Source organism: Vigna umbellata, chromosome 4 (assembly GCF_029865625.1).
Source record: "Vigna umbellata cultivar VRB3 chromosome 4, Vumbellata_1.0, whole genome shotgun sequence".
Lineage (NCBI taxonomy): Eukaryota > Viridiplantae > Streptophyta > Magnoliopsida > Fabales > Fabaceae > Vigna > Vigna umbellata.
This window is the reverse complement of record NC_142168.1, coordinates 28,149,676-28,175,273: the sequence shown is the minus strand read 5'-3', so window position 1 is coordinate 28,175,273 and position 25,598 is coordinate 28,149,676. Positions and strand designations below refer to the sequence as shown.

General features: G+C 32.6%; 2 protein-coding genes and 1 long non-coding RNA gene across 3 annotated transcripts; 2 read left to right on the top strand and 1 right to left on the bottom strand.

The window, feature by feature from the left end:
* The first annotated feature begins 203 nt into the window (after positions 1–203).
* LOC124833559 (putative 3-hydroxyisobutyryl-CoA hydrolase 3) lies at positions 204–6,876 on the top strand. The gene is made up of 16 exons (XM_088112776.1): positions 204–391; positions 2,213–2,231; positions 2,391–2,471; positions 2,655–2,723; positions 2,970–3,033; positions 3,179–3,258; positions 3,381–3,464; positions 3,565–3,649; positions 3,733–3,818; positions 3,939–4,060; positions 4,157–4,217; positions 4,314–4,415; positions 4,663–4,764; positions 5,358–5,399; positions 5,500–6,225; positions 6,315–6,876. The coding sequence occupies exons 1-15, from the start codon at positions 204–206 to the stop codon at positions 5,629–5,631; spliced, it is 1,317 nt and encodes a 438-aa protein (XP_087968902.1). The 3' UTR covers positions 5,632–6,225; positions 6,315–6,876.
* A 7,104-nt stretch (positions 6,877–13,980) lies between these two features.
* Positions 13,981–15,572, top strand: LOC148199770 (uncharacterized). Its single transcript, XR_015786223.1, has 2 exons — positions 13,981–14,985; positions 15,239–15,572. It is a non-coding gene; the product is annotated as an uncharacterized LOC148199770 (long non-coding RNA).
* A 4,393-nt stretch (positions 15,573–19,965) lies between these two features.
* LOC124833554 (secoisolariciresinol dehydrogenase-like) lies at positions 19,966–21,273 on the bottom strand. Its single transcript, XM_047308066.2, has 2 exons — positions 21,195–21,273; positions 19,966–20,851 (listed from the first exon to the last, which is right to left on the bottom strand). The coding sequence occupies exons 1-2, from the start codon at positions 21,230–21,232 to the stop codon at positions 20,083–20,085; spliced, it is 807 nt and encodes a 268-aa protein (XP_047164022.1). The 5' UTR covers positions 21,233–21,273; the 3' UTR covers positions 19,966–20,082.
* Between the last annotated feature and the right edge of the window lie 4,325 nt (positions 21,274–25,598).

The window sequence follows — 25,598 nt, the reverse complement described above, 5'->3', positions numbered from 1 at the left end:
TGTGAGGGTAAACGTGTGTAACCTAGTGGTGGCGCACGTGCAGCGGAGGCAAAACCCTCCATGGGTTGCCGTTCTCAAATGCGGAAAAGAAGGAAACAGATTGCCCCCTTTTGCGAACAAAGAAGAGAAAGAGATGGGAGAGCTTGGCGCTTTGCGCCGCAACTCGCGAAGGTCGTCGTCGGCAGCGGCGGCGAGGACGCAAGATGGGAGACGCTCTCACGCGCGGAGATGAGCGAGGAGGAAAAGGGGATCTGAGACTGTGGCTAGCGGCAGTGGTTCCGGTGGCGCCTGAGGTCGCCGTCGACGCCGAGACCGGTAGGGGTGATGGCGCGGTAGCTGGTTCGAAGAAGCAGTGGCGCGGTGGCCGTCTGGGCGAAGGTGAGCGCCTCCGGTATATTGGAATCTCACCTGGGTTCTAATTGATGCATTCACACCGTTAGCAGTTGTATTCCAATTCTAAGATGAGCAATTCTCACTCTGAAAATCATGTAAGTGATTTATTCTTTGTAATTTCATCAATTAGTTAGTTGTTTGTAGTAGCGTAGTTGGTCTGAAAGATAGAATTATCTATATGCAGGATGAATTATTTTAGAATTCTTTGTAATTCTAAGATGAGCAATTCTCACAGGCATTAAATGTTCATATTTGAAACTTAATCACCGACGACTGTTTGTAATGATTTATTGTAAACTCAATATTCCAAGTGCTGGAAATGATATTTTAATGAACTTAAGTAGATTATTTCTTGGTAATTTAACTGTATATTTGTTTCTAAATTCGTTTTAACCTTGTGGCACAATTATAAATAATGAGTTTTGGGTGGTTTGATGGGGATCTATATATATATATATATATATATATATATATATATATATATATATATATATATATATATATAAGGGTTTCCTACGAAAAGGTCTTGGGGTTGTTTCTGATCCAGCTTTCAAAAAAAAAAAGAAAAAAAAAACATTGCAATGTAAGAACATTGTTGCCTCACACAGCCATGTTGTAAACCCTAAACACAACCACGTGGTAACCTTTCCTACACACGTTGCAAACATCAGTACACCTGTTAGGTGGCCCGTTAAAAAATTAACGCCGTTACCAAAAAGGATTTAATTGTACTCTTTTTTCACAAGTTGGGACCACATTGAACTTCTTAAAAAACGTAGGACGCAATTGAACATTTGCCCCCTTTCGAGGGACCAAAAGAGGTATTAAACCTAATATTTTCGCTGTGCAATATCGGTAACAATTGTTCCATCAGAAAATAACTACGTCATAAAATCTCACATAGTATGACAGGTAAATTGAAGTACGTCGTAGTAAATATCTCATATTATGATTGATAATGGAAAGTTTATTATAATAGACTAAACATATTATGATAAATGACAGAAAGTATGTCATAGTAGGCTGAACCTATTATGACATGATTTTTTGTTACATCATAAAATGCACAAATCTGTTATGATTCCCAAAATTATGACGCCAATCCATCTGTCATAACAGATCGATTTTACCCATCATAAAAAGTCAGTCCTACACTAGTGAAATATTTTATATTCTAATACAATACACTCCACCTAAATATCGAGATTCACAAACTTTCATATACTTTACTTTCTATTCTATTTAGTTTCACCTTTAAATCCCCTAAAATAAACAACACAAAATTTCTTTTCAAATATCTCCAAGTCCATCCAATCACTCTCCTCCAAAATTCCAATTTGAAAATGAACACAACATAACTTTTTAAAAAAAAAAATTATAAACCAAACAAATTATCATACTAATTATAAAGATATATTTACCTAAAGTTCAATTGACCTAAAACACATCAATTTGTTCTTAGTAGATGTCAAGGTGGCTAAATCCTTACACCAACATAACACTATGGTTGTTCATATGACATGTAACATGTGCCAACCATCCAACATCTTGATATTGTTTTTGTTTTCCTTCTCAGCTCAACTCTAAAATCCACTCTCCTATTCCTCTTATAACTTATAATTAGATTTATAAATAGAGAGAGGTTTTATTGAGCTCAACTTGTGTGCCTTCTTTTCAAAACTGTCTTATTGTAAAAATTCATATTGCACATGGCTCCCACTCTCAACTTTGATAGGGAACAAAACCAGGTTTTCTTCTTCTTGTTCTTCTGATAAGATTTTCTGATAATATAGTACCGTCATGAAAACTTTTTGGACAGTGATATACTGCAAAGAAAGGTTATGAAGAAATTAAACTTATAAAATTGTGTTCTAACTAATCCTTAAAATAGAGATAAAGATAAAATCATATGAAGATGAAATCAGTAGTTTAATAATGAATTGATTATACGAAGCTCTTTATGATAAATTATTGTATGACTATTCTTCCCTTTATAGGTTCTTTTCACTGGAAATTCTTGTGTGAAGGTAGTGATACTAAACAGACCTAATAAGCTAAACAGCCTTAACCATGAAATGGTAAGTTCATAAAGCCAATTCTTAAATTGTTTAAAGTAGATTGCTTCAATTACTAAGAAGCTTAATTAATTGAGCTGTCATTGTTTCAAGTGATTTCATTTGTAAAGGATGCCCCATTTTAAACTAAGAGAAAATAGGTTCTTTTGTGGAGGACTGACAATGGATTTTTCTGCTGTTTTGCAGATTTGTCAAATAAGTAGTAATTTAGAGTTGTATGAGAATGACCCTTTAGTCCAACTTGTGATATTGAAGGTAAGATAAGCAAATAACCTCCCGGGGAATTTTTCTAGTAGTGTTTGTTGGATTGAAAATCAGAAGAATGAGCACAGTTTGCAGTTTCTTCGATTAAAATTCATACTTTTGAGCTAATTACAACTTTTTCTTTTTCTGAAATTAACTATCTGTTTAGTTAAATATCTAAATTATTAGTTTATGCATGATACGTTTCCATTATCATTGAGACATAATTACCATCCTTTGTTTTCTGGCGTTAACTAGGGTAATGGAAAAGCTTTTTGTGCTGGTGGTGATGTCGTATCAGTGATCACGTCTTTAGTTGCAGGTACAGTTATCCAAAACTAGAAAAAATTATAAGTTTTCAACATATTTCAAGAACATGTTGAATTAATGGTTTTGAAACTATATAAGTTGTTGGATAAGCTAACTATACTTGGCTATTTAACATTTACCTACATATATGAATCTAGGACACTGGACCTATGCATCTAGATATTACAGGAAACAGCTTACTCTGGACCATTTGATTGCAACCTATAAAAAGCCTACAGTGAGTTTGTTAAGTTTCAAATCGTAGTCATCACTAATTTCCTTCACAAAATTACTTTTTTCTTTTCTGGTGAAATGGAACAAAAGTTTTACAAAATTGGTAGCTTTGTGTTGTGGAATCAGGTCTCTCTTATCAATGGAATAGTGATGGGAGGAGGAGCAGGTCTGTCTATGCCCACAAGGTTTAGGGTTGTCACTGAAAAAGCAGTAAGTTTCTGTCATCATCACTTCCCTTCCCAGAGCATTAGAATTAAAAAAGATTGAATTTTTCATTGATTATCCAGAATTACTTATGCATTATTCGTAGGTATTTGCAATGCCAGAGGCATCTATAGGACTTTTTCCAGATGTAGGAGCCAATTACTTCCTTTCTAGACTTCCTGGCTTTTTTGGTAGGCTTCTTAAATCTGTAAAAATATATTCATGTTTGTGTTTTTTTCGTTTTTTTGTATTGATATTAATTTGCAATATGAAGGGGAATATCTAGGGTTGAGTGGAGCACGTTTGGATGGAGCAGAAATAGCAGCATGTGGTTTGGCCACACATTTTGTGCCTTCAACAGTATAAAACTATCACCTGTTCCTCAATTAATATACTTTTGACTGTAATTGGTTTTAATAATGTGATATCTAAGAACTATAATATAAATCCGTACAAATAAATTATTCTTATGCGCAACAGAAGCTAACGTCATTGGAAAATGCTTTACAAGTTCTTAATTCTCCAAATGTTTCAACAATTTCTGCACTGATAGAAACGTTCGCAGAGAAACCAAACGTGAAAGAAGACAGCCCTTTTAGGAGGTAAATCAGGAAAACTTACATAGGATTCTGCTCTTTAGATTTTGTGTTTTTTGAGAATTGAAACACATGACAAGGTTTTCACTGTACCAAACTAAGGTTGGAAGTTATAAACAAATGTTTCTCAAAAGAAACTGTGGAGAAAATAATCGAATCATTGGTAAGTATATCTCTGCATAGTATCATTTCTCCTTTACAATGTTGAATAATGCTTCGTATATAATATGATTTTGAACCATATGATCATGTTTTATAGGAAGAACACGAATCAGAAAATGGAGCTGAAAAATGGATTACGAATGCGTTAAGCTTCATGCGCTCATCTTGTCCTACTAGCCTCAAGATATTTCTCAAATCAGTAAGAGCAACAGGGATAAAAGTCAACTTATTTTAATTGTTGATCGTAATTTGTCTTTTTTATTTACTAAGGAAAATTCCATGATGCATTTAAATATTAATCAATATTATTTCTAGTATCTTTTGTAAGAACTTTCTAAAATTTCATTTTGGTTGTATTCACAAGATTACAATCAAATTTCTGTCACACTAATATTTTTTTTTTTAAATTTTGTAATATTAATGAGAATGATTTTGTTGACTGTTAGATTAAGAAAGGGCGGGTGGAAAATATTGACCAATGTCTTTATCGAGACTATATCATTGCCTCCCACTTCTCGAGAGGAACTCTTGGCAATAATTTCTCTGAGGTAAATATTTCGGTATAAAAAAAATAGGGTTAAATATGTTTTTAGTCTCTAAACTATTGGCCGTTTCTGGTTTTCGTCCCTCTTCCAAAGTAAGGTACAATTTGGTCCTCATTCTTTAGAAAAACGTTCGTTTTAGTCCTCAAAATTTTGTTTTTAGTCCTCGTTTTAGTCCTCAAAATGTTCGTTTTTCCGACTAAAACGAACGTTTTTTAAAGATTGAGGACTAAATTGTACCTTACTTTGGAAGAGGGACGAAAACCAGAAACGGCCAATAGTTTAGGGACTAAAAACATATTTAACCCAAAAAAATATTTTAACTTTTCAGCTTATGATTTTAAAAGTGATTAATAAAACCATTTGATAAACAAATGAATATGATGTTTTTGTTAATTGAACGATAAGTCTAAATTTGAATAACTGTGATATTTAATCACTATTTAAGTGTCACCTCTCAAATAAATTTGTTCATATATTTCATCAATAAGAAGTTATAACTATTTTAACTGTATATTGATTTTTTTTTCTCGAAATTAGGATACAGAGATTAGTTTTATTTATGTTGTAACATTTCTTGTCTTGAATTTACTCAAAAGGGCACGAGAGCAAAGCTATTCGATAAAGACAACAAGCCCAAGGTAAGACATAATATCTAATGTTCCATTTCTATTGATATACTTTGAATATTTCTCTTAAACTTATATTGTTTTGGCACTTTTGTTTGCTATTGTTTTGTAGTGGGAGCCTTCGAAACTAGAGCTTGTTGATGAAGAAACGGTGAACGAATACTTTAGGAGCATCAATGATAAGGAGTGGGAATATTTTCGATTTCCTGATAGATCCAATTTGGAAATTATGAGCAAATTATAGATTGAAGCTACAAGTTTTAGCCATAATAACTATATACAAATAGTTTATGAATAAATTGTAGTTTTCTGTATTTACAAAATGAATTTTTTATGCGACGTGATTCTGTCTAGGTTTTTCTATTTTGTATTTTCTCCTTTGTCTTGTACAGTATCATTTTGAGAGAGTACATGAATAAAAGAACTGATATTTTTATCGTTTATTTTTTAAGAAAAAAAGTGCTCTTCTTTGTTAGTATTCTTAAACAATTCAAGAGATTAGTTTACTTCTTACAAGTTATATAACCTTAAACTGTAAGAAAACATGAACAAGGATTGTGCCCAACTTCCTCATGGCAATTGCCAGCATTGTCCCCAACTTCCTCATGGGCATCATTATTAGAGCCGGAATTCAGGTATGCATTAAATTACATCCATCCAAAACAATGCCATCTTTTCCTTTAAACCACCACTCAAAATTCAACCTTCTCATCATTCTTTTATAAATTTCTGCCTTTTATTCAACAGTGGATCTACTAAATGGCTTCCACATGATATCCCAAAGCCAGTCTGGCGTTACCCAATGTCATACATCAGTTTCCACTTCTGGGCACTGCAGGTAACAGAAGCAACACATTTCAAAACTGGAATGCCATGTGCTGGTGTTATATCTTAGTTTGATGATAAAAACTGTGAAAACTCTTTCAGGGTCAGTACCAGAATGATTTGAGGGGCTTGATATTTGACAACCAGACACCAGAGCTTCCAAAGATACCAGGAGAATACATCTTGGAAAAAGTGTTCCAAATAGATGTGAACAGATCGAAGTGGATTAACCTGAGTGTGATCTTCAGCATGATTGTGATCTATCGCATTATATTCTTTATCATGATAAAAATAAACGAAGATGTGACACCATGGGTGAGAGGGTACATGGCTAGAAGGAGAATGCAGCAGAAGAGTGGAGCACAGAACACAACTATTGCACCTGATGTTCTCACTCAGTCACCATCTCTCAGAACCTATGTTTCCCCTCCAACAAAATAAACTCTTCAAAACTTTTACTCCTTTCATTATCAACTAGGATTAGATATATATATCAGACAAAATTCTTGCTATTTTTACACATTCTTGCCCTTTAACCCTACTTTCAGTAAGTTATCACTGCCTTCTTGTTTATAATTTGGGAAAAAATATCACTTTACTTCTACTTTCTCCAGTGTTCATTCTCATTCATGTTATATATATATAGAGAGAGAAATGGTATGATTAATTTTGGAGTGATTCACCTGTTTCACCCTCAACTTATCAATTGATAGTTATGCTCTTATTTAATAAAATCTGAAAAAAAATGTAATAATAATTTAATAATTTTTCAACTATCAACAACTCTTAATCATGTACTATTGTATTATAATAAAAATTAAAAATTAATAAACTGTTAACAAATCAATAAAAAAGTTTAAAAAACCACAAAACACAACAAATTAAATTTAAATTAATAAACCAATTAAAAACTAAAAAAATATACAACAAATAATTAAATAATAATTCATATTGAAAAATAAAATATCAATAAATAATTATAGATTAAAAAATTAACAAACAAATTTAAATTCTGAAATTAAAAAAAATTAATTACATTAAAAATAAAATTTAGAAAAATATAATATAAAAATAAAACTCAAAATTACAAAATATTAACCCCAAAATATTTAATATTTAAATAAACTAAAAAATATATAAAAAAAATATAAAAAACAAATCAAATTCAAATAAACAATTAAATATACTAAAGCAAATGAAAAGAAGGAAAAACATTGCAATTGACCGTAGTTCAAGTTGTGGCAACAACAATGAAATCACACTTCCAAGTGAAGTGCGACCGTCGCATTTTCAATTGCGGCGCAGTATGAACCGCACTTTCAACTGCCATTAGACTGCATTTTAATTTGCGGTGAGCTCTCAACTGCACTTCCAAGTGCGGAGAGCTCTGCAACCTTTCTTCCAACGCCGGCGTGCTCTCAACCAGTGTGGTTAAGGCATCGACCTTCGTGTTATGAGAAAAGAAAGGATGAAAATTGTGTACATTATTCCATTATAAGGAGAGAGTACAATTGATATGTGTGTATATATATATATATATATATATATATATATAGTTGTTTAAAACAATATAAAAATAGAATATAAATATATGAACATAAATACACAGATATATACGGAAAATAAATTAAATCCAATATGCCCCCTCAAGCTGCAGCATATATATCCTTAATGGTCAGCTTAGACAACAAAGATTGAAATTGTGTTGGATGCAAAACTTTAGTATGAATGTCTACAAGTTGGGTTGAAGTAGAAATGGACAGGAGCTTAATTACACCAGCTTGAACTTATGAGATGACAATCAATTTCAATATGCTTTATCCTCTCATGCATGTTTGGATTTTGTGCAATTTATATAACAAATTGATTGTCACAAAACAGAGGAACTAGTTGTGGTAGAGGCTGTTTCAAATACTGGAGCAAATACAAAAGTCATTGAATTTCACATGTTGTGGAAGCTAAGGCTCTATATTCTGCTTCGGTTGATGATCTAGATATAATACCTTGCTTCTTGGATTTCCAGCTGATTAAGGATGCACCATAGAACACATTAAAACTAGTCACCGACCTTCTAGTGTCAAGGAAAACAGCCCAATCAGAATCACTAAAAGCCTTGAGAGCATGTTCTGTGTTGGAGGGAAAGAATAATCCTTGTCTTGTATTTCACATGAAAATTCAGAAATGGTAATTTTACAAGATAGAGATTTAGTTAACTTTGTGACTGAAATAATATTGATTGAAAAATTAGTAACAAACAAGACATTATGTAAAGTAAGGTGTGGGCTAAGAGAAACTATGCCAGAATAATGAGCAAATGAAGAGTTGTTGGATAGTGATATTGTAATTGGTGAGATTCTACGATAAGAAATAAAATGAGACAAAGAACTGGATATATGATCAGTAGCACCTGTGTGTAGGATCCATTGGGAATATATATTACCTTAATCCTAAGAAGAAGTGGAAACATTATAAGAACTCATTAGATCGGTATAATGTGTGACTATGGGATTAGATTGAGGAAAACGTGCCAATAGACCATGAATTTACTCTTGAGAAAGTCCCATAGTTGAGGAATGTGACTGCGCCTGAGAATTAGTAGAAGAATGAACAACTGCAAAAGCCATTGAATTTCACAACCTCAAATTGGACAAAAATTTCACAACCCGAATCTCCAAAAAATCCTCCTGATTCCTCAAAAATCAATCCAGGACTATGAGTGATTAAAACACCCAATTGTTTCTCATTGAAAACCCTAGAAAGAAAAGTTAAAACATAAAACATAACGATGGGAGAGTAACAGAGGGAGTAGCCATAGAAGGAGAAGAAATTGTAGGAAAGCCAAGAAGAAAAGGTAGAAGATAAAGATCTTGGCAGTAATAGAATTGGCTGCGGAAGAACGTGATCAAGAATTAATTTTCTTTTGATACCACGCTCTGAGAAAAGAAATGATGAAAATTGTGTATATTATTCCATTATAAGGAGAGAGTAAAAATGATATATATAGTTGTTTAAAACAATATAAAAACATAATATAAATATATGAACATAAATACACAGATATGAACGGAAAATAAATTAAATCCAATACTTCGTCCCATCCAACCCAGAAATGTATCCCAACACATACAAAGAGCACATAAAATACTACATACAAACAATCCATACAAACAAATATTATCACATACAACCTTTTTATCATACAAAGCTTAAGGAAAGAACAACCAACCTAGACACCCAAGCTAAGAAGAACCACCACTACAAGCACTCACCACGATACCACCACGACAACCACTGAGGAGAGGTCTGTGCATGGTAACAAGTAAAGTGAGGGAGGAGGGGAGGATGAGAGGAGCATTGCGCACGAGAAGAGAGAAGAAAGGGTGTAGAATTTCAAAACGTGAAATGCGACAGAGAAGTAAAGGATAAGTACTTGTTTTTAACTGTTGAATGGATAAAAACAATCAAAAGATTCTCTGTGATTCTGACAAAGACACAATTGGAATAATAGAAAAATCGGGAGGTGGAGGATGAAACTGGTAAGGTGTAGAAACTCTTAATTTTGTTTTACAAATACCATTGTTAAATATGATAAGCCATATCTTAAAGTTCTTAGCCACTTTCACTTTGGTTAATCATAATGGTCATGATATATGCATACAGGTTTAATTTTTATAACAGGTTGCTGAGTTGTTTTATTCAATTTATCCAGCAACTTTTGTCGTATGTAACATCCCAAAATACAGTAATTACCATAAATCAGAATTAATTACAATTATCAGTAACATAAACAGTCTTTAAATACTAAAGTGAATTTCAAGAGCCAAACGGATTCAGTACAAAAATAACGCGCTTAAAGCGTATACAGAGGGAACTAGAACGAACGGTTTAAGTACATGAATACAGTAGATAAGGACGAACGGTTTTACAAAAAGATATAACCGAACGTCCATCCCAAAAACGATCGTCCTAAACTATAACGTAAAGACGAGCGTACTACTGCTCCGCCTTTACTTCAACTTCAACCAAGTTTTCTTCTTCGATCACGTCCTCCAGGGTAGCCTCGCCTTCTGCTCACATCCACACGGATGATCATTGCAAGACAGGACGAACGTACAAAGACAGTATGACAACACAAGGAAAACGAAAGGGTAAGCTTATAATATTTAATTCATACAATTAACACATACATTTAACATTTCCATTCACACATACAACATGTAACTTAACATAGAACAACATAGAGATAAATATATATATATATGTAAGACAGACCGTCTGGACTGTATGAATCTGTGTAGTTACAAGCGTCCTTGCACCCGAGTGGTGTAGTAACTGGGATACACCAAACAGCTGCCACTCGAGGTCAGTCCGTTCTTACGTCGCCCATGTTAACTTATGGACTAAGGACCTCCTGCCGTTCCCACGCATGACATACTTCCTCTACATGAAGATAGTACTCACGGAACATCAGGATGGACAGCGAGTCTTAACTTATCCACAGTCATACTTTACCAAATTTAATATTAACATATCTGAGACGTTCCTCCTTGGAACGCTCGTCCAAAATCCATACTCATAAAATCACTTAATATAGTGTTCGCACTGTAATTCCTTATAATTTAACATCATTCTCATCTTTAACTTTAAGAGCACTCAAGGACGAACGTTCAGTCCTTTGAAGAATTAGGACGAACGTCCCAATGAAGTACTGGATAGACGGACGTGACTCTCTGTTTGATCAGTTGAAGGAACTGACTCTATTGAAGGTATAATGGTACTTGGTAAATTTTCGTAATAAAGAAGAATATCTTGGACCAGATTCAATATACCAAGGATAGTCAATAACACTTAGAACTTTTCTTTGTAAAATTTTGTATATACAGAACCAACGCCAATATTTGTACGAACGTGAGAGGATGAATATTGTAATATTTGGACGAACGCTATTTACGTTCATTAAGAAATCAAAGATAAGGACGAGCGTTCGGTTTAAGACCGAACACTTCATTAATGCGAACGCTCGGTAGATGACCGAGCACCAATCATGACGAACGCTTGGTTTAAGACCGAGCGCTATTTAGGACGAACGTTCGGTACAAGACCGAGCGCTATATAGGACGAACGCTTCGGCATAAGACCGAACGTTACTTAATTCAATGTTATTTAATTTAAGGCGTACGACAACTCTATGCTGAACCAAACGCTCAAACATAGTATTTCAAATGAGGACGCTCGTTCTCAAACCGAATTCTTCCCAAATGAAAGAATTCTACTCTAAGTCTTTTTCAGGGAAACCGAACGGTATAAGACCGTACGATGACGACCGTAATTTATCATAGGGAAATTATCATATCCAGATTTTTCAGCTAATTTAACTCAACCTTTCTCATGTAATTCTTACTTCGTAAATTCATATCCAAGATAAATTCTCATACTATACAGATTTCATCATATTAATCAATCCAACTATACTATAATCATACAACTTTCATACGTATCCAAATCATCATGCATTTCAACCAACAGAAAACATATACAATATCAGTGATCGTTCTTAACAGCTCAAACAGCACACTGTTCATACATCCAAATCAGATCATACAACATGCAGGTATAAATTAAACATATAAGCTTCCCTTACCCGGATTGACAACCAAACTTGTCCTAGATGCAAAAGTGGCTTCGTCCAACTACGCTTATGTTCTTGACTCTTCCAAAACAAATCTAACCACAGAAAACAGAATACTTAGACTACCTACTTGCATGCAACTACAACCCTAGTTTTTCCAGAAACCTAAGAACAAGCTTCTGAAGGAGACTTACCAGTTTCAGTCTTTGAAACTGTTCGGTCCAGTTGGTAGCTTGTAGTTGGGTGAACGTTCCTACGGTGCTGCAAGTTGATCGGAGAAGAGACATGAGAATTACAGTAGAGAGAAGTTGGAAGTTTTAGAGAGAAGGTAGAGAAAATGAAGGGTTGAGTTCAGAGGTAGAAGATGAGTGTGTGTAGGTGAGAGAGATTTTCAAAAATCCAGTTTTGTTAAACTCAAGTTCGTTCGAACGAACGTGTCCCAAGCTGATACCTGCACACTAAATTCTGAACTGGAAGCTTCTCCCGCGACAGGTGGCGTATGTGCATGTGGTGCAAAGTGAGTTTTTAATGTTTTCAGAGAAATGATGTGGTACAGTTTTCCAGTGCACAGAAGCGTGACGTATCCCATTAGGGAGTGAGTTTCCAAAGAAAATAAGCTTTGTTGTGACGTAAATTAATTTGATGTGACAGAGATTTATTACTGCTAATTATTTAGGGCCTCACATCGTACAAATTTAGATTTTCTACTATTTTTTTTTTGTTTTTTTTCATATCTTCATTATTTTGAAAAGAGAGAATCCAAAAGCCCAAAGAACTCATTTTATATTATACAAGCAATAACTTTATCTGTACTTCAAAAAACTGAGACAAGTGCGATATGGGTTAAGCAACTTTACCACAATTGGACCACTAAAATATTCTTAAAAGCATTAAGTTCACTAATTAAATGCTGAAGTGAAATTAAACTAATCACATGTTAAATTAATAAAATGAATCTATAATAGGATGAACCATTTTGACCAAACTGAGCAACACTCATCATCTTTCTTTGTTTGTTGTTAAAAGCACAATGTTTGTAATTAAATTATTTTTTGTTTTTTAATTTTGTTAATTAATTAATTTTAAATAATATTGATTAAAATTAAATTACTTAAACTATATTTTCATTAATTTATATTAAGTAAATATAATTTAGATTAATTAAAATTAAAAAAAGTGAAGATTTAAGAAGTCGTATATCCTTTTAAATTTTCACTTTTTTTAATAATTTAATTAATCTAAATTATTCTTTTTTATATGCTAGACAGAAGGATAGACTTTTTTCATTTAAATTTAAAGTCGGTGTTCCCATGATTTGTCTATTTCCATAAAATTTTAATTTTTTGTTTGCTAAATACGTAGATTCAAAATTTTGCCTATTTCGGTGAAAAACCCCACAACCACCCTAATAACATTACCAAAATACCATTTGATCTAAAGAGGTATAAACCGAAACCCCAATCTTTATCCTCCATTTCTGATTCCTCTATCAATCCTCACCAGTTTTTTTTGTCTTCTATCTGTTGAGGGCATAAAGTGTTTGCTTTAATTTTGTTCATCGCATTCCAATATATTAAACTATTCACGTAATTTTTTTATCAAAATCTTTTCGTTCTTCGTTTTGGAATAATCTTCAGCAGCACTTTTCGGAACAATTCTAAAAAGAAAGTATTTTTTTAACAACTTTTTTTAACAATATTTTTATAAAAATGATAACTTATAATTCGTCCATTTTAAATATACGAATCAATAAAATAATAATATATTTTATCAAAAAATTATTAAAAAAAATTATTAAAATATAGTTTCCCAAGTTGTCTCAAAGTATTTTCTTAAAATACTTCTTAGACTTTATCTTTTAAAATTTTTTTCCGTTTGTTCTATTTTTTTGTTTGTTCTATTTTTTTTATTTATGTACAATCGCAAGTGAACATGGAATACCTTGTTAGTAAGATTTTCAAGTTTTGACGAAAATTCCAATTGGTGAATGGAAGTATTGGCAGGCGGAATGAAAATCTATGTTATTGTGAATTAATTTAAGAAAAGCGAAAAAATGAGTCTAATAGTAATTAGAGGGAGTTTAAAAAGAAATTGCCCTCTGTTTCTTTCTACTTTTTGGTTTTGATCCATATTGGGCCTCAAACTCGTGTATTCTCTCTGTAATTAGAGTGTTGCTCCTTCCACCATCCCAAGTGCTTTCTATACTTCCACACTATTTTTTTATTTCAAAAATATCCTACATTAATTTAATTTTATTTCTTTTTTAAAATCTTAAATCTCGCTACACCCCCTCACCTCCCACATCAGCTTTCTCTTCTAACCCTAGTTCAATCACCACCAACCTTGTCGTCGCTGTCACCAACCTTGCCGGAGAAAGAGGTGAGAGTTACTCCCTCCACCAGCGTCAGAGAAAACTTCAGTGGTCGCTCTTCTTTCTCTGGCGACCCTCTTAATTTCGGTGACTTTCCGGTGTCGGGGACATTCCTTAACGGCGAAAACGACGTCCCGACCCCGGCCTTCCTCTCGTCAATCCTGACCGTCACAGGAGCGATTGGATTTTGGGTTTGCTCTGATTTCTTCTTGCAGGTCTTCCGACTCGTAGCGACGACATTAGGTTTTTGGGGTTCTGTTATGGGTTTGATTTGGGGTTCTTGGGCTGGTTTTTCTGAGCGTAGGGTTGAAGATGAAGACGCGAGGGAGGAGATGATGGAGAAGAAGACGCTTGCACAGAGGAACGATTTAGGTTGGTGAAGGTTTCACAATGGAGGTTTCTGGTGAAGAAGATGATCTTGCTACTGTAGATGGTGCGACGTCGACACAAAGTGGTTCTCGTGGTGCGGCCTGGTGCGAGTAGCTCATGGAGAGGCGCTGGTGCGTTAATGGCGGAGGCGGCTTGCTGAGGATTGGTGGTGAGGATGGTGGTGACGCTAGGGTTTGATGGCGTCAATAGAGGATTCGCGGTGATGGTTGAAGATGACGACGATTTACGGTTCTGATGGTGGTGGCCATGGAGGCTCGCGGCTGATGGCGAGGTTGATGGTGGTGGAGATAGGGTTTGGCGGCGACAAGGTTGGTGGCAGCTGCGGCAAGGTTGGTGCTGATGGAATTAGGGTTTCTGTTTAAAAGGGAAAGCTGACGTGGCAGGTGAGGGGTGTAGGAAGATTTAGAATTTTAAAAAAGATAAATAAAGTTAAATAAAGTATTTTTGGAATAAAAAAATAGTGTGGAGGTGTAGGGAGTATTTGGAGTGGTGGAGGGAGAAACTCTCATGCAGTCAATATTTCTTGCATCCCTATATTTTCTTTTTGCACCCGAATATTTTATGAAATACCATTCATAACCTTATGAAAATAAATAAAGTTGGAGTGTATTTGATTTGTGGGATTGTGTTGTGAAGGTTGTGCTGTTCTTTTTGCCTATGGAATATAGAGAAATGGAGATGGAAGTTGAGCTTCTGACAGAGGAGAATACAGATAAGAAAGTGGAAGAAAGTATAATTTAGGTTTTTATTAATTTTCTCATCAAGAATATAAGGGTTATTCGTCAAGCCAAAGGAGGTGCAGGCCGAAAACATGGGGTGCAGGAAGCATTAGCCTCCCTGTTGGTGATATTAATGGGCTCAGACAGCTTTTACTCGCACCCTCAGTTTAGGAACTCAACAATCTTTGCGGAAACGTGTAAGAATTGTTGCAAATATAATAATTTCAATAAAATAATTAAATTTTTTTTAAGTGCTTTAGATGACCCCGTCCTAACTACAATTAACAAAAAATTTATGCACTTTATTTAATAATTCAAAGATTATGTTTAAACTCGTGTTTATTAAGTTGTTTCAGCGTTTGACTTTGATTGATTGATTTGACTTAATATTTTGAAATAATCCACAATAAATTGGTAAGAATGTTTTGTGAGATAAACCAATATTTATTTTACCACTAATTCATTTATACTTATTGTTTCTATGAAAATGTGTTTTAATTAATTTATTCTGGTATATTTATCTTTGTTTCTTGATTTCCCTGATTATAAATTAGTTCCCCATTATTTTCGTAATTAATGACCTCTCATCTATTTTTGGAGATAAACAATCTAGGACATCAATTAGGAATAATGGTTACTTGACTATGGTAATGTTATTTTATTTTATGTCTACTGAATTTGATTTTATCTTTAATTAATTGAATCTTCAAGATAATTTTCCAAAAGAAGCATAAAAATGGTTTTTTCTAGTATAATTTTTACAACTTAAGATTAGTAAGCGGTAATTTAAATGCTGCTAAACACATCAATGGTAAAGTAAAATAGTTGATTTTAGCAACTTGATATCGATTCATATCAATTTACACCGATATATACTTTTAAAAGTCAAAATAATTAAGTTACTTTCGAAGTTTTAGATTGATTCCAAAATTTTAGGATAAGTTTGGATATCAAATAACTTATTATTTAATTAAATTTATTTATTTTATCTTTAATTTTATTAAATCGATTGGTTTTTTAATTGATAACTTTTTGGCAAGTATACCAAATCGTTCCAAGTAATACAGTGAATAAGTAAAAGTATCGTCTCCCAAGGGAATTGTGCAACACATGACAATTTTTCCTTTTATAACTCAATTAGACCTCAAAATGCACAAAACAACACAAGAAACTATTTTTGGTATTTTATCAAACAGTTGGTGTGCAAGGAATTTATATTTAAAAGAAACTTCGTTGGAATTGGGTTTCATGAATCATATGAATATAAAACTCTGTTCAATATTTTATTACTTCATTCAAACATTCACATCAAGGCATACTAGTCCTAATCCCTTAGCAACTAGTTCTAAATTAATATATTAAAATGATAATCCCTTAGTCAATTTAATATACAATTTGCATAAGTCCAATGTTAATAATGATCAAGTTATTGACTCTATCCCTAGATCCCAAATCACTTAAGTGCTCTATCTACGTTCATGTTCAAAGTTACTTTACATCACAGTGAGTTCATTACATCCAATCCCAACGAAAGAGAAATTTAACTACTCCTAGTCATCTAAAACGTACACATTTGAAGCAATCCCGGTGTCTTGATGCGTTGAAGTAGTCTCCGGAAGTTCCTGAGATGTTTTCGTTTCTTTCTTTTGTCCGGAACTTCTGTCCGAAGAAGATGTTTCTGTCGCTCTGTCATGTCTTTTAAAGCCACTTAAATTCATTAATTCGCTCAGCGCACATGTACTGGGGCGCTATGCGAATTTTCTTAACTGCTGCACTTTAACTGATGCACTTTAACTGATGTTATTCGCTCAGCGCACAGGTACTGGTGCGCTATGCGAATTTTCTTCTTCTGTCAGTGCGAATTTTGGCTTTCGCTTTGCGAAAATGGGTTGACAGAGTCTAAATAATACATCATTTCTTGTACAATATTTTACATAACAATCTACTACCTATTACAACTTTTCAATGAGGAACAACATGAATAATTACAAGATTGAGCTCATTTATAAGTATAAAAACAACTCTTTTCACACTTATAATTAATATTTCATTTTTAATAGTACAATGCTATTAAAATGAAATATTTCGTTATAAATATTTAGAAAACAACTTATTCTCTATTATATTAGCAAAGTCATCCCATCGATAAGATTAAAATAATAGAAAATGAATACACCTCAAATTTTTAACGTATTTTCGTTTACTTATATCAATAAAATGATTATTATAAAAAAAAAAAGCACAAACACAAAACAAACAAATAAGAGAAGATAAACTAATATAAAAAAAATCATATATCAATAAAACATGTTATATCCTAATACAATAGACTCCAACTAATTGTACAAATACAAACTATAAAATCAAAAACTATTCTAAATTTAATTATCCGGATACATACATTGATATCAAATTTCAGGAGGCTTTAACACTTGTGATGGATACCCTTCACTCATAAGATCAATTGATACAATCCTATCCAAGAAAGAATACGATGTTTTCTGAATTTGAATCCTCAAAGAGCATACTAAAAATAAATCAGAGTAGAACGCATAATACGATAGAGATGAGAACGCCACATTCTATTAGATTGATAAGTCAAGTGAAGATTCGCCACAAATATATTAATCTTTGATAAGAATAATGATTCTAATCCAAGAACCAAGAGAATCCTCTCTCAAAAATGCAAATGCATATATTATGACTCAAAAGTGTCTAAATTTGTATTTGGTGTCCCTATATATAGGCGCAAATGTTTAAGGCACCTAAGAAACCCCAAAAGAAAGCCCAAAGACATTGAGTCAAAAATTAATTCAAAATTGAAAAAAAAATAGAAACAAATTATTTGCCATTAAAAGAAAATTGCAAATATTTTCAAAATCCTAAACTATTATATAATTATGCTCCAAGTCATGATCTTCATGTCCTTTGAATTCCAATCTTCATGGAGTAGCATGAGCCTAAAGGAGATTTGTTCTTCCAATTGTTTGCTCCTTGACCTTTTGTCATAGGTCCTTTGAATTGCAAATACTCTTCCTTAAGTTCGTCTTCTATAGGATCAAGGTATAGTCCTCTGTGATTAATCCTATACAGGCCACTAAAAACTACAAACCAGGATCTCCTACCACTCTCACCACATAATTCATTCTACTTTATATGAGCCTAAATGATTATTAGAGAGTCAGGATTTCCTTCAAGCTTGGATTCTCAAATCAATGTATATACACTACACAACCAATCAAACTTTCCCATGGAATTCCATCCAGTACATCAAGTCCCAAGATAACTTTCCAATCATGAATCAATCCAATATTTTCATTAAATTATTCCATGCGCTAGTTAGAAAACGCATTTGAAATTTCCTAATAGGCTTCGATTAAAAAAAACCGAAATCTTTCAATCGGTGTCACAATACTATTTAAAGACGCCAAACTTTTCACATATGACCCTCAATGACTTGATGACCCGAGCGTACCCCTTGCTCTCCCAACTAGAAGAGCCTTTTGAAGAGATGTTGATGACAAACATTTTATTATCTTAAATAAAAAGAATTAGATGTCAAATGATGTAGAGATAAGCGTTAGAGCAAATGGTGAAAATGACAAGATCATATAACTCTTATTTATAGAAATTTTCGAAAACACGTGGCCACAACTGTCAAATTTGGCACCATCCAACGACAAAAGGGAAGGTGATGCTTCACATTCGACATCAGTGTTGACATCACGCATAACGAGACGACACACTCCTTCATCATCAACAATCATATCTCTTTCTCAACAATCATAGTTTTGAAGACGAGCTAAATATATATTACGATTAATGAGGCATCAAATTTTTGAAGCAACATAATCTTCCATTACCTAGTATTAACAAACCATTTTCGCTTGTTGACTTAAGTCCAAGCTCAAGGTATGGGGGCTTGTGTATTATATGTGAACCGACTAGTACATACTGGCCAAACTACATCAAACTAATCGTCCAAGCTGGGAGGAAACCAATCGGTGCCAATCAAATTTAGCTAACCATCTACTTAAGTTAAACAGGTCAGTGACAAAGTTTAATATAATTGAGCCGCTATGATTAGACCAATCATAATCAAAAGTCTATAAAGAAACCTATAAATATAGGTCAAATGTATGATCATAGAGACTTTTACAACACATTTATTATAACATTAATTGCTAAACCGATTAAGCATCGAAATAATTTTAATCCGGATCGGTTGAAGTTTTGGAACATTAATAAAAGAAACTAAAGAGTAAAAAAGATTACCTGAAGTCAACCATCAATCCCATTCACCTAAATTTTTTTCATAAACTCTACTCTAATTATCGGTAAAAACAGTGTGCTGCCAGATAAATTATATTTATGTTGGATGGATTCCAACTTTCCTACCCTACCCATTTGTTGTTGTCACTTTTTACGTCCTCTATCTTTTTTTCTCCGTTTTAGTCTCTTTTTATGGTTCTTGTTGCTCTCAAACCACAATATTATATTTCACCTTCTTATGTTAAGATGCCAACAAAAGGTATATAAATCCTTTTCATGGGAAATGTTGTTACATTTGATAATATATCTAACTGTTTATAACAGAAAAAAAAAATAGAGTTGTAGTAACAGTAAAAAGGAGGGAAAATTACATACAAAATATATTCAATATTTTCCATGGGAAATTATTTACATATGACAGACAGTTGCACAGCAACAAGAAAAGCAGGGAAAACTGCGTAGACGAGTGATGAACTGAAAGGTTCAAACTTAGGATTGTGCAAACAGACCGAAAATTGGATTAATAGTTGTAAAGCCACCATCAACTGCAAGATTATGTCCACTGATGTACTTAGACTCATCACTTGCCAAATAGACTGCAGCCTGTGCTACATCTTCTTCTGTCAAAGTAACCCCTTTAAGATTTGAATAGACTTTTGAGAACTTTTCATCATCGAAGAACTCTTTTGCAAGTTCATTATGAAGGTAATAACATGACAGGGAATTCACTCTGATGCCAAATTGTCCAAGTTCAGCTGCTGTATTCCTTGCCAGTCCCACAATGGCATGTTTAGAACTTGTGTATGCGTGAGTTGTAACACCTCCAACGCTTGAACTCACACTTCCTATTGTTATTATGCTACCCTTTTTGGCTGGAATCATCACTCTAGCTGCATGCTTTGTTCCCAAGAACGGACCTACCAGATTGACCCTAATAACACGTTCAAAGTCAGTCACATCGTTGTCAACAATGCTGGGTTTTCCCTCATCTATTATTACAGCATTGTTCACCATTATGTCTAGCTTTCCATGCTTGGATATAGCTGTGTTAACGGCATTTTCAACATCGATTTCTTTGGACACATCACAGTGTACATAGGTTGCATATTCAGTTCCAATCTCACGTTGTAGTGCTTCACCTTGTTGGTCACGAATGTCTGCTACCACCACTTTTGCCCCATGTTTGCTGAAGAGCTTTACCATGCACGCACCAGTGCCCCTTGCCCCACCAGTAATCAACGCCACGTTTCCTTCTAGTCTGCGCAAAATTTTACAACAATAGTATTGCATGTCTCTTAATTGAAAATTACCACTGCTACTATCAATATGCAAATGAAGTTTTTGAATCCAAAAACCATCTAGGGTTGGAAAAGATACAGAATAAAACAAGTTACTCTTGGAAAAAAACACAAAAAACTGACAAATTAGTGATTTTTGTTTGTGTTGTCCTGGGTATGAAATGAACCTTGTCTTCATCATGGGATTATAAATTAAAGTCCAAATAATAATACATATATTTTAATTTAAACGAAGCTCTTAAAAGGATCAAAATTGAGAAAATATATGTTAGTTGCATATTTGTTTCTAATTCATCAGCATACCTTCTTGCAGGAAGGGGTAATAGTTGAATGCATGCCATATTAACGAGATCACTGTGAAACAATTTCTATGCAGATATCTAAGAATGCGTTGAAATCGTATAAACAGAACTCCTTAAATAATAATGGCGAAAGGGGTACACTGCATTCTGTCAACTCTCTTGTATTAATCATAATATTGCGAAATTAAGTTAATAAGCGTGGATGTCGCAATTAATTAATATTGTATTAAGTTGAAACTGAATTTCACATTTATTAACACAATTTGGCCAATATGATTAATTTGGCTTCGTTGGGTTCTCTTTCTATTGAAAGTGATCGCCTATGTGTTCACATGGACCGACCAATGAACATACATTAGACAATATTTTTACTGGTTCAGAGTCGATCAAACGTTTTCTTTTAATTTTAATGAAAGAGAAAACAAAAATAATTCTTTATCTGTGCGGTTGCAAAAAAAAATTAAGTGTGAGAAAAGAAAAATAAGAAAGATGAATTCATGATTAAGAGAAACGAGAGAAGAGTAATTTTGAAAAATACTAGTTTTTTAATACACAACAAGAAGAAATTATCTTTTTTTTTCTCTCACTAATTTCTTTTGGCAAAACACAAATCTAAAAGTTAAACGCATGCGCAGATTTTTATTATGTCAACATTACATATATGTTCAAGTTTCTTGTTCTTCAAGATTATCATATTAGAGTAAAATTGTAAGAGTTGACTTGTTTCCTAGAATTATCTTGAGTAGAAAATTTGTTTTATGAACAGATTAATGAAAAAAAAAATTGTTTTATGAATAGATTAGCCGGTTGAACTATCCCAAATACTCTATTATATTTATAAAATATCCTTTTATGGTCCGTCTACCTTATATCCATTGTTTTGAACAATTTAGGACCACACTTTATAAATGTTGTCTTAAGGACTAAGGCACAATGGTCTAACACTATTCTATCCAAAACATATTTTTTACTATCTAGTCATGGATCCAACCATTCTTGAGACACTAGCATTCCGTCTTTCTCCCTATATTTATCAGTTCTACGTTTTCAACGAACTCATTAAACCCTTGGATCTCTCTACTATAACTTTTTTGTTTGTGAATTTAATCCCCCCTTTCATTCATACTTCTTACCGCAATAAAATCCCCTACCCTCCACCGTATCCTATTTTATATGCTATACATTATGAATCATGCGTGCTTTCATAACAACAATAAGAGTCATGTATTATTTTAATATAAAGGTATTTAAAGATGATAAATCTTTTCACTAATAATGTCTATTTTTTATTTATTTTTGTACATTTATTCTCATGAATTAATCAATTTATTCTCATGAATTAATCAATTTTTCCTATCTTTTATCTTATCTTATTCTTAAGTTTAATGTGTTTAGTATATTTTGAATTTTAGTTGTTTTAGTGGTATTTTACCTTTAATCTTTTTATTTAAATGTGTGAAATAAATAAATATAGGGAGCAATTCTAGTGAAAGATTAAATTAAAACTCAAAGGATAATATTTTGGACAAGGAAAGATTAATTTAAAGAAAATATCTGCATTGGTGCCACTGGATCGTGCTCAGTGCTTCAATTAGAGTGTTGTCAAATTTTCTTGAGCTGAGTGCCACATTTGTGGAGTTGAGCACCACTAACCTTGCATAGGTAGCGCTGAGCGGTGAAAAAGTGGTGTTCAATGCTAGTTAATATGAAAGAACTTGCACTGATCGTCAATTTAACAAAGGCCATTGGTTTACATTTTACTAATAGTTCCTATCGGTGGTGATATGCCATTGGGCGACAACGACTCTTGTGCATCAAAAATGGGGGCGACAACGACTCTTGTGCATCAAAAATGGGGGCGACAACGACTCTTGTGTATAAAAAATGTGTATTTAAGCATGTTCTCTTCGAGGGTTTTGAACATGGGGGACTAAACCTATTTGTTGATATTAGATATAATGAATTGAATCTTGTATATTTTGTGATGTTAATCCATATGCTTTTCCAATATTTGATTTCTATGCTTAATTCTTACATTGGTTTGGCCATCCATAGCATGATATTTGGTTCATTGGGTGTAGAAACTGTTTTTTAAAGAATGAAAATGAAGAGAATGAAATTTAGTATTGACAATTGTACATACCCTATGTTAAATATTTTTTACATACAATTTGTTTGATAAAAATACAAAAAAATAGTTTCTTTGTGTTTTTGTGAGTTTTGTTGTCTAATTGAGTTATGAACTATGAGAGTTGTTGTGTGTTGCACAAGTCTCTGTTGAGAGAACGATATTTACTTGCTACATGTGATAGATGCACTTTCCATTTTTAACTAACACTCATTCATAATTTGCCATCTTACTTTTTATATAAATATATTTACACGCATCTCCATCTACACTCATAAATATCCGCACACACATTTCTTTCACTTGCATTTATGTTCATTATTTACATACATTTCCTTCATCTCCACTTATCTACTTCATTCACACTCATATCATTTATTCACATTCATCTCTTTCATTCATACTCGTATCTTTTATTCAATACAATTTTTTTTCTTTTTTTTTCTACTTTTAATATTTTGCTGAAGATGAAAACTTGCACTAGGATATTTTTTTTAATTATTATTATCACTGTCAATCAAATTAATACTAATTTAAGTTATATTAAAAATATATTTAATTTAGCATAGGTTAAACCGTTAAATTAACATCAACCGAGCCAAGATTATATAAAGTTAACATCTATTGATTTTAGAGTTGCACGTTTATGAATGAGGTAAATTCAACCCCATTGATTTTTTTTAGTATTGATTTCTACTTGACTTTTAACCGTCACAAAATTTCTATTTTCTTGTAATAATATGAAAAGAACGAATACAATAAATTATCATAGGACTAGTTCAAAATCCACGACAAAAGATTAAGAGAGTTGAAAAACTGATCAATCAAATCTGTTTTCGGAGAATTCACATTCTAAAGATATTTGAATATTAGTTCACATATTGAAACGTCTTCCCTGTAAAGAAGACATATATTTGGCTTATTTATCATCATATAAATGTGATGGTAAAAGAAATACATAATGGAACCGATTTCATGGACTTCCACCATCTATAAACCATTATATAATTTACCAATATGTTCATTCTAATAGATAGATACGATCTCAAAACTAAAGCAAACCTTTCAAGCTTCTCACCTGTTTAAATAGTAATTTAAGAAATTTGTTAGAAGTTGAGTTTTAGCCTAAACAAAGATAAAATAGCTATTGAAATTGATGAGATGTTAAAATTGTTTGTTGAATAAATTTTAGATTCCTAGAATGATATTTCACAAACTATGGGATTATCATGGAACATTGCAACCACAACCTTAATTTAATGTTTGTTTGCGTGCACACATACGTGTAGTGGTTTTGTAAGTCGTTCAATTATAAGTAGTGGTTTTTTAAGTCTATGATCTCTTCCTTGTTATTTGATTATACTTGTTATTGTTTCTGTACAACTAAATAAAGTTTGGTTCAGTTGAGTTCATTGAACAAGATAAACATAAGATGATCAGTGGTTAGATTTTTCAAAATTTAATTGCAACCCAATATTTAATCTCATGTTGTAGGAAATGTTTTTTTTTTATTTCTTTCAATTGTCTGTAACGTGTGTTTATTTTAAATATTCTCACTTAAGAATTCTTGTAATCTTAGATACTAGGACTATTTGTAACTGATGTAACACTTAATGATGATAATTTGTTAAACAGTCCATTTGTATACAAAGTCAACCATTTGTAAATTATGATAGTTTGATTATTTACAATTAATGTAAGACTTAACCAGTTATTTAAAAAAGTTATTTGTATTCACACTCAATAATTCTTGTAAACTATGATGATTGATGTAAGACTTGATCACGATAGTTTGTTAGAAGAGGCTATTTGTAATCTCATGAGATGATTTGTAATTGATGCAGGACTTAATCATGATAGTTTTTTTAAAAGAAGCTATTTGTTCATAATAAAAGCATAAGAAATTTTTAATATTTATATATTTTTTATAAAATTGAATGATAATTCATCATAAAAGTATTAAATTAGTTTTCAAATAATACTATTGGTCAAAATGCGCGAATATGAGAATGAGTTAAGATGAAACATAAAAAGATATTATTTTAAAAATTAAAAAGCAAAAAAGTAATTTTTAAATTTAATTTTATATTATTTAAAATGTACACCAATTAAACTTATACTTACTATTAAAATATAGTATGTTTAGTCAATTTTACTATTATAATAATTTTTGAAATAAAAGTATTTGTGTTAATATCAAATTAGTGTTGGTTTAACTTAATATCAAAAGTTTATGCATACAAATTTTAACATGTTATACACTACATCGTGTTTGAA

Coding starts and splice junctions, on each gene's coding strand:
- LOC124833554 (XM_047308066.2), bottom strand. CDS start 21,232: ATGGCATGCATTCAACTATTACCCCTTCCTGCAAGAAG. Junction 20,852..21,194: donor TTACCCCTTCCTGCAAGAAG/GTATGCTGATGA, acceptor AATTTTGCGCAG/ACTAGAAGGAAACGTGGCGT.
- LOC124833559 (XM_088112776.1), top strand. CDS start 204: ATGGGAGACGCTCTCACGCGCGGAGATGAGCGAGGAGGAAAAGGGGAT. Junction 2,472..2,654: donor ACAGCCTTAACCATGAAATG/GTAAGTTCATAA, acceptor GCTGTTTTGCAG/ATTTGTCAAATAAGTAGTAA. Junction 2,724..2,969: donor TCCAACTTGTGATATTGAAG/GTAAGATAAGCA, acceptor GGCGTTAACTAG/GGTAATGGAAAAGCTTTTTG.